At 48.7% G+C, this 13,288-nt stretch overlaps 1 protein-coding gene across 7 annotated transcripts in view; it reads left to right on the forward strand.

Moving 5' to 3' along the window:
* The window catches only part of gmip (GEM interacting protein), a 98,911-nt gene extending 86,526 nt beyond the window's left edge, over positions 1 to 12,385 (forward strand). For 5 of the 7 annotated variants that reach the window (XM_068020921.1, XM_068020924.1, XM_068020925.1 and 2 more), the window contains 6 exons: positions 2,711 to 2,899; positions 3,353 to 3,490; positions 5,385 to 5,605; positions 7,744 to 8,020; positions 10,001 to 10,121; positions 11,159 to 12,385. In XM_068020921.1, coding sequence (XP_067877022.1) covers positions 2,711 to 2,899; positions 3,353 to 3,490; positions 5,385 to 5,605; positions 7,744 to 8,020; positions 10,001 to 10,121; positions 11,159 to 12,033 — 1,821 coding nt within the window. In that variant the 3' untranslated portion in view covers positions 12,034 to 12,385. The remainder of the gene's footprint in view (positions 1 to 2,710; positions 2,900 to 3,352; positions 3,491 to 5,384; positions 5,606 to 7,743; positions 8,021 to 10,000; positions 10,122 to 11,158) is intronic. The other 2 variants (XM_068020922.1, XM_068020923.1) reach the window with 2 other exon arrangements.
* The last annotated feature ends 903 nt before the right edge of the window (positions 12,386 to 13,288 follow it).

A 13,288-nucleotide genomic window follows, 5' to 3' on the forward strand; every position in this document is an offset into this window, starting at 1 on the left:
CAGATGGGCTTTCCCCTGATATCCTATTAATGGGATATAGAGTATTGGATCAGAAAAAAAAGGAGGCTTATGGCAGATTCAGAGTGCTGAAAACAGCGGAGGCACTAGAGGAGCAGAACGTGTAGGGGGTATTTAAAAAAGTAATTAGGAGAGCAAAGAGGGGACATGAAACAACATTGGCGGCCAATATAAAGAAAAATCCCAAGGTGTTTTCTAAGTATATTAAGGGCAAGAGGATAACCAGGGAAAGAGTAGGGCCAATTAGGGGCCAAAGTGGCAATCTGTGTGTGGAGCTGGAGGACATAGGTGAGGTTTTAAATGATTACTTTTCATCTGTTTTCATTGTGGAGAACGACGATAAAGGTGTAGAGATTAGGGAGGGGGATTGCTTTATATTTGAACATATTAACATTGAAAGGGAGGAAGTATTAGATGTTTTAGTGGGCTTAAAAGTGGATAAATCTCCAGGCCCAGATGAGATGTTTCCCAGGCTGCTGTTTGAGGCAAGGGAGGTGATAGCAGGGGCACTGAAACAAATTTTCAGATCCTGTCTGGCCACGGGAGAGGTGCCAGAGGACTGGAGGATAGCGAATGTGGTACCATTATTCAAGAAGGATAGCAGGGATAGACCAGATCATTAAAGGCCGATGAGTCTAACATCAGTGGTAGGGAAACTATTGGAAAAAATTCTGAGGGACAGGATTAATCTCCATTTGGAGAGGCAGGGGTTGATCAGGGATAGTCAGCATGGCTTTGTCAGGGGGAGATCGTGTCTAACTAACTTGATTGAATTTCTCAAGGAGGTGACTAGATGTGTAGATGAGGGTAAAGCAGTTGATGTAGACTATATGGACTTCAGTCAGGCTTTTGGTAAGGTCCCACATGGGAGATTGGTTAAGAAGGTAAGAGTCCATGGGATCCAGAGCAATTGGCAAATTGGATCCAAAATTGACTTGATGGCAGGAAACAGAGGGTAATGGTCGAGGGTTGTTTTTGAGAGTGGAGGCCTGTGACCAGTGGTGTACCACAGGGATCCTTGCTGTTTGTCAGGTACATTAATGATTTAGACATTAATATAGGAGGTATAATAAGTAAGTTCGCAGATGACACGAAAATTGGTGGTGTCGTAAACAGTGAGGAGGAAAGCCTTAGATTACAGGATGATATAGATGGGCTGGTAAGATGGGCGGAGCAGTGGCAAATGGAATTTAATCCTGAGAAGTGTGAGGTGATGTATTTTGGGAGGACTAACAAGGCAAGGGAATATACAATGGATGGTAGGACCCTAGGAAGTACAGAGGGTCAGAGGGACCTTGGTGTACTTGTCCATAGATCACTGAAGGCAGCAGCACAGGTAGATAAGGTGGTTAGAAAGGCATATGGGATACTTGTCTTTATTAGCCGAGGCATAGAATATAAGAGCAGGGAGGTTATGATGGAGCTGTATAAAATGCTAGTTAGGCCACAGCTGGAGTAGTGTACTGTTCTGGTCACCACACTATAGGAAGGATGTGATTGTACTGGAGAGGGTGTAGAGGAGATTCACCAGGATGTTGCCTGGGCTGGAGCATTTCAGCTATGAAGAGAGACTGAAAAGGCTAGGGTTGTTTTCCTTAGAACAGAGAAGGATGAGGGGAGACCTGATTGAGCTATACAAAATTATGTGGGGCATTGATAGGTTAGATAGGAAGAGATTTTTTCCCTTAGCAGAGGGGTCAATAACCAGGGGACATAGATTTAAGGTAAAGGGAAGGGGATTTGAGGAAAAAAATTTTCACCCAGATGGTGGTTGGAATCTGGAATGCACTGCCTGAAGTGATGGTAGAGACACGAACCTAAACAACATTTAAGAAGTATTTAGATGAGCACTTGAAACGCCATAGCATATAAGGCTACGGGCCAAGTGCTGGAAAATGGGACTAGAATAGTTAGGTGCTTGATGGCCGGCACAGAAGCGATGGGCCGAAGGGCCTGTTTCTGTGCTGTATGACTCTAATAAAATAGCCACACTCAACAAATGGCTGTCTGGGAGAGGGTCCAGAGGCACCAAAGGAACTGTAATCCAGAGAGAACTGGAGCCTTCAGGAGATATTGAGCGGGGAGGAAACCAGTCGGAAGATTTGAGATCCTTCCCTGGTAGCTCTTTGGCCTGCTATGGGTACAGGCCATTAACAAGTCACTGATGTACTCTTGGCACAGAAAGCACCCCTGCTGAGACCAGCACTGGGATCTTCTAGCTGCTGTGCATATGCAGAAGCCCAAAGGCCTCCAGCCCCGAGGATCTGTTGGGCCCTGTTAGATTCAAAACCCACTTATCTCTCTGGACCACCTTCACCTTTGTGCTTATCCCTGGTGGAAGTGCCAGTCACAGTAATTTGGGCAAGCCTGAGGCTAGAGGCCTGGGAACACCCCTCCCCCTACCTTGTGTGGTAATTTACTGGCATATCTCCCATTGGCATTGTCTGCAAGTCGATTGGGGGGTTGGATGTGTAAAAGGATGGAGATGCACATTCATTGGTCCTTTTTCACCAAGAAGCGGAGCGTTCTCCGTCGGAGTATGAAGAACTTAGGGGCCTTTGTTGAAAGCAAACTTCTCTAATGCTCATCCCACTATAAGCTGTGCATTCTGCGGTGGCATTCTCTGAGGCTTTGCCTATGCTGAATGTTTGAGGTGCTGTTTCATGCTTACTCTGGTGTTTACTGTTCACAGTGCTACCTGGCGTGTCACAGGAAGTGCCTCGAGTCGGTTGCCATCATCTGCGGGCATCGGAAGCTGCAGAACAAGGTCTCCCTGTTTGGTGTCGACTTTGCACAGGCTCCGAGGGAGACGGCTGATGAGGTACCCTTCGTCATCAGAAAGTGCACAGCAGAGATAGAGGGCCGGGCACTGAGCGTACAGGTAAGAGCACCTCAGCCAGGATCACAATGATGGAACCAGGTAGGGGCATCTTGGGCATAGAGAGCCAGGCACTAAGTGCACAGGTAGACACTTCCAAGACAGCCTGGCAGATGCTTTCCATATGCATGGATAGCAGACCAAGTCTGCCAGTCTCCTGTCCTCCACGGAGGTGCATACCAGTTAGCGCACTGCACAGGTGGTGTATGTCTATATGCCCTCCATGGGGAGTGATCAGGCCAGTCTTTTGCCACTGAAAGTCTCCCCTCCCCCACATTGTGATTGTGCCTGTCTCCCTCTCCTTGCTGAGTTTGCACAGGAAGTTATTGTCACATCCCACAACTCCCTCCTGTCAGGCTTTACCCTGGCTGTGGAGCTGCTTACTTTCCTTTCAATAATTTTGAACTGGATGCCGGAGCTGTACTTCAATGTTTGTCCATATTTCTAATATTTCAGGGGCTCTATCGGGTAAATGGTTCAAAGGTACGCATCTCCAAACTACGCCAGTCCTTCGAAAATGGGAGGGACCTCACTGACATATCCGAGAACTCCCCTCATGACATCACCAACGTGTTAACTCTGTACCTCCGAGAGGTGAGTGGCAGCACTGTTCCTGCATGCAGTTTGAGCCCTTAATCCTCAAAGCAGCTCATCGTGGAAATGTTGACTTTGAATTTCATTTGCCAGTTTCTTCTTCAATGGGCTCATAATGCCAGCTCTGTGCACTGGATGGGTGACAGTGCCAGCTCTGCACTGGATTTGGGCAACAGTGCCAGCCCTGTGCACTTTTTCCTATTGCCAATCTGTTGATGTGCATCAGCCCATGAACGCTGTCACACGGGGTGAAAGAGGAGTGTGGGTTAAACTATGGCCTGTGAACGATGCAGTCCTTGTTGCTCTTATGAAGGGTGATACTGCGACCCAACACTGCGGGCAGTGGCACAAGCTAGAAGCAACCTTGGAATATCGCAGGTGCACAGCCATGATTTTCCACCTGCATTGGGGAATCCTTGCACTTTACTAGCTGGATTGCTGTTTGCCTTTCGTGAGGCTGGTGGGGGTTTGGATGGGGCCATTCTTGGCATTGTTGTTATATTCAGCAACTTGAGCTATCGAGGAATTAACGATGACTGGGACGTAAAATGTTAAATCCCTGAGGCTCCATGGTGCACACAAAGTGGTTTGGGAAGAAAAGAAAGTTTGGGCACACCCACACTAACACAAGCCAGAAGCAAACTGACAGCAAATGATTGAAGAGTAAATTATTGGCATTGGGTGAAATTCTGTAATTCAAAATAAAATGGGTGACGTTGGAACTCCCTCTATAGACTCCTGGCAGGACTGTGCCATTACAGATCTGGAAAGTTACTGGTTCATTGGCTGCATTGGAAGTATTATAGTTTTAATTGTTATGGGAAAAAGCCTTGCAATGATTCATTAATATGAAGTCTAGTGAATCATTTAAGAACCGAAACCAAGACTATATTCCAGAACCTCGGAATTCCGACACACATCAACCAAAAGGAAGGCCAACCAATGGGAAAGCAGTAACTGGATTTGTTAGGTAACATTAAATTGGACTGCACATATTTCATTGTGACATCCTGACAGAAGAAAGAGCCAAAATTGGCAGGACTGTCCTTAATTGGCATCCATACTGTTACGTATTTGATGCAGAAGTTTGTAAAAAAACCAAAAATCAACAAGTTTAAAACCGGAGCGGAAGAATGTTTATAAATACAGAAATGTCAAGCAAGATAAATCTTCTATAGCACGTCCAAATTTTGCTCCTGTAATTAACATTGAAATATATGTCTATGGGAATTTCAAATAATTTTCATTATTTCTATCATATGACTGGTGTGTACAGCAAGCATAAAGCTCAGACATGAACTGCTGTGTTAAATTTTGATTTCCTTTAGCAAATAATATAGCAAAGGAAAAAATATTACTGAGGGTGGTGAATCTTTGGTATTCTTTGCCCCAGAGGGCTGTGGAGGCTCAGTTGTTGAGTATATTCAAGACTGAGATTGATAGGTTTCTAGATATTAAAATCATAAAGGGATAGTGCAGGAAAATGGTGTTGACATAGAGCAGCCATGATCTCGTTGAAGGTGGAGCAGGCTCGAAAGGCTGAATGGCCTACCCTCGCTCCTATTTGTTAATGTTCTCTGTGCAAGCCAACTGATTTGAGCCTGGGATTGGTGCCTTTAGCTTTGGAACTGCTAGGTTATTTGTGTTGCTGGGAGGAAGGGGTGCATCACCTTTCCAGAAACTCCTCCTGGAGGTAGAGGTGCCGGGGTGTGGCTGATTAATGATGGCCCTCTCACCCCTACAGTCAATTATCGGCTGACACACACACACCTAGGCCCACGCATTAAGTTGGTAATTTTGCTACAATACTGGGCAGTTCCAGCCAGGGGCGGCGAGGGATAGAAAAATGCTAATGAAAAATTGCTCCAAGTTTACTTTTTTCTTTTATTTCAAGCTCCCCGAGCCGATTGTTCTCTTCAGTCTCTACGACGATTTTATGAACTTTGCCAAAGAGTTACACCAGGCCTGTGAAGAGCTGAAGGACAGACAGGCCAAGGGAGTGCCCGCGGAAACCGGTAAAGTGGCACAGCTCATCCAGCGGGCTAAGACCTTGCTGCAGAAACTGCCAGCTTCCAACTACAATGCTCTGGAGCACATCATCGGGCACCTCCACAGGTAGGCCCAGGATTGACACAGACCTCAACTATAGAATCAAAGGGACAATAACGGAGTCAGTAGTATTAGTGGCTATTGTGCCAGCAAATTGGAGGTTATGAGTTCCAATTCTAACAGTACAGCTGGTTCACTAATATCTTTGAGGGAAGGGAATCTGCCATGCCTACCCAGGTTAGCCTACACCTTGATCCAACCTCACACTGTGGATGAGTTCTAATGTGCTTGGGGCAATAAATGTGGCTTGAGGCTGCACTCAGGTTTGGTTCATACCCCCCCCCCCCCAACCATGGTGGTCAGCCTGTTTTACAACCATGATCCTGGCTACCTCATAAGGAGTGACCATCTGGCACTTAGCGAACCCATACCCCATTGAGACATCAACTCCCTTCGGAGAACCAGGGAAGTTATTGGAAGTATTGATTTACTAAGTGCTGTGCCCAGATGTCCCGGGCAAGGCTGTCGCTGACACATTGCGGCACAGAGTGCCACCCTAACCAAGTCCTCTTCCCTGCTGTGCCATCATTGGGATAGTTTGGGGGGCGGTGGGGAGTTGGAAAAGAGCTACAGTATGTAACGTTAAGACTGAGCATATCCTCAGAGGAAGGAGGGAAGAGTGGAGGTGGGGGCTGGTCAGCGCATTGCCCCATCACCAGTTCCAGGTTGGAAATAGCTGGATGCTGATGCAGAATGGGTAAAGGATTTTCCATCAAGCCTGCAAATAACCTGTGAAGATTTGTTTTGAGACTTGCTTCGCAAGGAGAGCAGTTGGGTGATTGAGTTGGTGTCTTTGCAGTCTGGGCAATAATCTCACTTGGGGTTGGTGAGGGCGGGTGTGAGCAGCAGGTGTCTCAAATTAAGTGGGAGGGGCCAAGGCAGCACCCACAATACTTGACTGTTGGGATTCCTAGCTAACTGACCCCTTCACATAATGATTCCAAGTGAGTGGGACATTCATTTTGGACACTAAATTGTCACACAATCCATCTTACTGCTATCTACATCATGTATAATGTGGGAAAGTGCGAACTTGTCCAGTTTGGCCAGAAAAATAGAAAAGCAACATATTATTTAAATGGTGAGATTGCAGAACTGAGATGTAGAGGGATCTGGGTGTCCTAGTACACGAAACTCAAAAAGTTGGTATGTAGGTAGAGCAAATGCGATGTTGTCATTCATTGCAAGGGGAAATGGAATATAAAAGTAGAGATATTTTGCTACAGTTGTACAGGGCATTGGTGAGACCACATCTAGAGAATGGTGTACAGTTTTGCTCCCCTTACTTGAGGATATATTTGCATTGGAAGCAGTTCACAGAAGGTTCATTCAACTGATTCCTGGGATGAGAGGGTTATCTAATGAGGCAAGGTTGGACAGGTTGGACCTGAATTCATTGGAGTTTAGACGGATGAGAAGTGATCTTATTGAAACATAAGGTCCTGAAGGGACTTGACAGGGTGGGTGTTGAAAGGACGTTTCCCCTTGTGGGAGAGACTAAAACTAGGGGGGCACAGAGGAAATCTTTTCTGAGGGTCGTGAGTCTGTGGAACATTTTTTGCCTGGAGAGTGGTGGAGACAGGGTCATTGAATGTTTATAAGGCAGAAGTAGATAGATTCTTGACAAACAAGGGAGTCAAAGGGTATCCGGGGGTAGGCAGGAAACAGAGTTGAGTCCACAAACGAATCAGCCATGATCTTATAGAATGGCGGAGCAGGCTCGAGGGGCTGAATGGCCTACTCCTCCTAGTTTGTATGTTCGTATCAGTCTGGGGTCATGGGTACAACAACGCATGCCTACTTCTGAACCTTGAATGCCGATCAAAAGGGTCCTGCAGAGTTTCCCCAAACTCGAGCTGACTAACCCATAAACCGAGTTAGCTGGTTGAAGGCGGGGGGAGGCAGTGGAAGAGGGACTGGTGAGGGGGTTATCCATTGTCTTCTGCTAGACAGCAGCACCTGCCTGAGGCTCAGCTCTGAAGTCTGTTAAGGCCAAATAGCCTGCTGACATCCACTGTGCTCACACCTGAAGAATAGCCACTTAAGTGAGGGTAGCTGGTAGCCATTGAATCCTCCCTGGTGACAGCAGGGGGAAGGATGTGTAAACTATTTATGGCTTCAAAGTTGATCTCTCTTTCTCTTAGAGTGGCTGAACGATGCGAAGAAAACAAGATGTCGTCCAATAACCTGGGAATAATCTTTGGCCCCACGCTAATTAGACTTCCAGCTCTGGAGGATACGGCTTCAATGATTTCTCTGCTTAACTCTGGCTACCAGGCTCAAGTTGTCGATTTCCTCATCGAGCAACACAGTCTGATCTTTGAGACCAGACTAGGCCTCAAATCCTTGTCGTTGGAAACGATAGTAAACCGAGAGAGAGAGGCCCTGCGCTCGGCAACGGACAGAAGCAATTCCTCCGAGGTACAGCCTTGTAGATTTAACTCGAAGAATGTAATAAGAACAAAGTGTCCAGTTTGTAGAACTCGCTTGAAGTACACACGTCGCTCTGTTTCGCGCTGACGGTGGGTGTTTGGAGGATCTGGCCTGGGTGTCAATCTTTGTGGTCATAACCAGGGCAGACTGGACCCGCTCCCGTCTCAGATTTACCCCCCCCATCCCATTTCTGCTGCTAGTGATTCAATTACTGTGTCAAATGGGTGGAAAATTTGAGTGCAGAAGCTCCCATCGACTGTAACCCAGCGAGTCGAATCACTTCCACTGGCCGCTGGATTCATGTAGGGGTGGCACTGAGGGGAGAGAAAAAAGGGTAATAGGCAGACAGGAAGGGGATGTAAAGGAGTAGGAAGGGGGAATGAAGGAGGGGGGAAATAGATGGGAATTAAATGGAGGGGGGAGGAGCAGAAGTGACAAATTTGGGGCAATGGGAGAGAACTGAAAGCAGAGCTTTATGCATGGCCGGGGTGCCAACATAAAGTGCAGGTTGTGAGGGGAGGCCGAGGATGCCAGCATCAAACAGGAAACAGAAAAAGATGATCTTAACCTGAGTGGAGGGGGAAGAAGAGTGTCAGTATCTATAGCTGGGGGTGCAGCATCTCTGTAAAGATGAGGAATTGGATGGGATACAGTATCTGTGTGAACTGGGTTTCAAATCTCAGTGAACAGGAACAACTGGGGGATTGGATGTGGGGGAGTAACGGCTGTTTAAAAACCCAGATGGCACTGTGTTTTTCTTTTCTCTAAATTAAGTTGAAGAAAAACTTCAAATTAACTGGGGTCCGTGACTTTTAATTTTATTATTAAAAAAAAATCAAAATTTTTCAACTAAGCTTACCCACTCCCCCCAGTAAAACACCACGTGGTGCCATGAATACAATGATTTCCCCATCAGGCTTTGAAGTCTGATGCATTACATCCTCCAATACCGTGAAGGAATGTTGGGTATACCAGCAGTTTAAGGTACAAAGCCCATGTGGCTTGTTCTCAGGTCAGATGCTTACAGTCAGGCTGGCCTTCAGTTATCAGCATCTCCTCTGTTGGCCTGGATACAGAAACCCGAGGCACACAATCTGGACGGATACTCCAGTGCAGTACTGAGGGGCTGCTGCACTGGAGGCACTGTCTTCCAGATGAGACGTTAAACCAAGGCCCTATTTGTCCATTCAGGTTGATGTTTAAGACCTCACGGCACAGTTTGAAGAGGAGGAAGTTCCTCTGATGACCAGACATGCATTGGTCCCCAACCAATACCATTAAAAACAGATTTGGTCATTTGTAGCTCATTGCTTGTTTGCAGGACTATGCTGTGCACACAGAAGCTGCCTACATGACAGTGACTACATTATGTTGGCCATGGAGCATCATGGAATGAGCCGATTGACCTCTTTCTGTGCCGTAAATGACTACAACTGTATGGGATGTTTTGAGAGTCAAGAGCAGGCTCTATACAAATGCACATTCCTGCCTCCCTTCTTCCATCCTTAACCAAAACCCGCCATCCCCTTCTCCCCCTATAAAATTCAATTAATTAATAGCATAGTGAAACACTGAACATAATGTCTTTCTCCTTCCTTTCCCCCACCACCACACCCCCCACTCCTCCGAAAGGTGTTCAGGAGCTTCCATCCTTCAAAGAATGCTGACTGGCTGCATGGCCATGACAGCCAAGCTTTGACCTGTCCCCAAGGACATGCACACCCACAGGAGTTACTGACCGAGTATCAGACCTCCAGTTGACTTGTTTTCCTCACTTGAAGCAGTAGCCGAATGCAGTGGCTCCACGAGCAGTCCAACTGAAATCAGTTAACTTGGCGTGAGCTGGGAATGGAAACTAGCAACCTTTGTGGTCTCTCTGCTTCAGTGAAAATGAGAGTGATGCAAGGGAAGTTTAGCTGGTGGATCTCGCTTTGTCTTGTGTTCACGGTCTCGTCTCTCCTGCTACAGAATCTGACTCTGAAGCGGCATTCTAGTGAAGGATATGTATCGGACAAATCCTCATCAAATGAAGCACTCGATGACTCACGAGACCAACGGAGAGAAAGCTGTGACAGCAGTGACATGGCAGGTGAGTGATTGGGCCTGCAAGGGGTGTGTGTATGAACAAAAGGGTGAAGGGTAATGAGTCTGGCTCTTCGGAGCTTTACACGTTCGTTTGCTGTTTTTCCCTACGTTTCCTCCCTATGCAGGGTTGGGAGGAGGAGAAGGGTGAGTAGCTAGCTTGGGGAGGCCATTCCAATCCAAAAGAGAACTGGGAGGGGTTCGATTCACATTTGGGTCAAGTTTAATCACCAAGGCACCACCACCACCACGACGGTGGTTTGGGGTCAGTTTTGGTTTCTGAGGCTCCGTGGCCCATCACTAATGTATTTCTTTTTAAATTGCTTCTCTTCCCTCAGCAGCAGGCAGCCTGCTGCTGTTTTTCCCTACGTTTCCTCCCTATGCAGGGTTGGGAGGAGGAGAAGGGTGAGTAGCTGGCTTGGGGAGGCCATTCCAATCCAAAAGAGAACTGGGAGGGGTTCGATTCACATTTGGGTCAAGTTTAATCACCAAGGGCTGGAATTTTTGGCCCACCCTACCCCCTGAGGTGCGAATCGCGACGGGTGGTGGGAGTAGGGGGCAGAGGGCCCCTTGCCGCCGTATTGCCGAGCGGTCTTCCCGGGGTGGGATAGGCCGACGATGGGCTTTCCACCGAGAGGCCAATTGGGGCCCTTAAGTGGCCTATTAACGGCACCATCCGTGTGGGCTTGATGGGGGAGGGTGTCCCTCCTCACTGGGCAATCTGTGGCCCATGGAGGGCCCTGGCTGGACAATAATGCATCTCCCAGGTTACCCCACCCCAACCCAACCCCACCTTCTCGTCCACACCCCTTGCCAGAGCCTTCCGGATTGGCCCTGGTGACGCTGCCTCACTTACTTGAGGTCCAATCTCCAGTGCCTCAACCTTGGAAGGAGGCAGCTGGAACCAAAAATCCTCCCATCATAGTCTCACCATACACCCCCACCCACACCACCACCACCCGGGTTTGGGGTCAGTTTTGGTTTCTGAGGCTCCGTGGCCCGTCACTAATGTATTTTTTTTTTAAATTGCTTCTCTTCCCTCAGCAGCAGGCCAGGCCGATGCAGCAAGAACGGTTTCGGAAGACGCGCGCTCTCTGGATGGACAGGATTCCGAAAGCGATAGCAGCGCCGACCCCTTTCAGCGATACGCCTTCAGCCGGCAGCCTGGCAAATACCAGCGGTACGGGCAGGCCAAAACCCGGCCCATCATCCCCAAGCCTTCGGCTCTTCCCAACATCACTGCCAACCTGCCGGCGGCAGCAGTGGAAGAGGAGTGCGCCGAGACGCTGGCTGCGGATGGCGGCGGGGCTGCCGCAGACACGGAGTGGAGGGCGGTAGGCTCCAGCCGGAGCTCGTCACCGGAGAGCGCCACGTTGCGGCGCTCAGCCGGCAAGCACAAGCGGTTCGAGATGACCGTTGGCACGGCCAGGCTCGTGTCAAAGCTTCAAGACCGGAGGCGGGTAGAGAGCAGTGAGGCCGGTGCGTGCCAGGCCGGGGCCACAACCCACAATACTGAAGGAGACAAAGGCAGCGAGGGTGCCGTCCCGGAGCAGCCGGGGGGGCTGGAAACAGAGCGGCAGCAGCACGTGGCGGCAGCAAGTGGTACTATGAACCGGCCGGGGGGCCTGGAAACAGAGCGGGAGCAGCACGTGGCGGCAGCGAACGATGGCTCAGACCGGCTGGGGAGCCCGGAAACAGAGGGGGAGCGGCACGTGACGGCAGCAAACAACGGCTCAGTCCGGCTGGGAAGCCTCGAAACGGAACAGGCACCGCACGCGGCGGCAGCAACTGCCGAACTGAACACGAACCAATCCAACAACGTGCTCAGCCAGCACGAGGAGCGGCAGCACGTGGAGAGGATGCTGCACGTGCTGCGTCAACGGCAGAGCCTCGCGGGGAGGGCGGCTCCCTTTGTGTGAGGTGGGGGCGGGGCACAGCGGGAACAGCAATTGCTCACTTGCTCTCGTCGCATGATGACCTCTGACCTCGTAATGGCGACCAATCAACTGCGAGATAGCGGGAGCCAAGAATATGGAGGAAGGCCGCCCGGCGCTCGACGGCAACTTCAACTTATATACCGCCTTTAATGTACGGACGCGTTCTAAGGCACTGGCCACGGTGGCTAATCAGACAAAGTACTCCATGTATATTTTCCAAACAGATTTCTAACCTGAAAGACTTTCTGGTGCAATGTTTTGAATCCTTTACCTCAAGTTTTTTATATATATATATATATTGCATTTATTATAAATTTCAGAACATTTTTTAAAACTCTTTTGTTGTCATCCAGTCCAGTCTTGGCAATTATTAGCAGGACCTACCCACTCACCACGACCATGAAGGATAAACGCCAACATGAGCTGGTTGGGCTCAAACTGCCTGTTTCACAGAATGGGGCCACTTAGCCCATCGTGTCTGTGCCGGCCGGAAAACGATCTACCTGTTCTTATCCCACCTTTCAGTGCCTGGTCTGCAGCCCTGCAGATTATGGCACTTGAGGTGCATATCCAGACTCCTTTTGAAATAAGTTGAGGGTTTCTGCCTCAACTACCCTTTCTGGCAGTGAGTTCCAGAAACTCACCACTCTGGGTGAAAAGTTTTTCTTCATCTCCCCTCTAATTTTTCTACCAATCACTTTAAATCTATGCCCCCTTGTCACTGACCTCTCTGCTAAGGTAAATAGGCCCTTCATCTCCTCTATCCAGGCCCCTCAAAATTTGTACATTTCAATCACATCTCTCCTCAGCTTTCTCTGTTCCAAGGAGAGCAACCCCAGCCCATCCAATCTTTCCTCATAGCTGCATTTTTCCAGCTCTGGCACAGTGGCGCAGTGGTTAGCACCACAGCCTCACAGCTCCAGCGACCCGGGTTCAATTCTGGGTACTGCCTGTGTGGAGTTTGCAAGTTCTCCCTGTGTCTGCGTGGGTTTCCTCCCACATGCCAAAGACTTGCAGGTTGATAGGTTAATTGGCCATTATAAATTGCCCCTAGTATAGTTAGGTGGTAGGGAAATATAGGGACAGGTGGGGATGTGGTAGGAATGTGGGATTAGTGTAGGATTAGTATAAATGGGTGGTTGATGGTCGGCACAGACTCGGTGGGCCGAAGGGCCAATTTATAATGGCCAATTTACCTATCAACCTGCAAGTCTTTTGGTGGTGGGAGGAAACCGGA

Source organism: Heterodontus francisci, chromosome 43 (assembly GCF_036365525.1).
Source record: "Heterodontus francisci isolate sHetFra1 chromosome 43, sHetFra1.hap1, whole genome shotgun sequence".
In the NCBI taxonomy this organism is placed as follows: Eukaryota; Metazoa; Chordata; class Chondrichthyes; order Heterodontiformes; family Heterodontidae; genus Heterodontus; species Heterodontus francisci.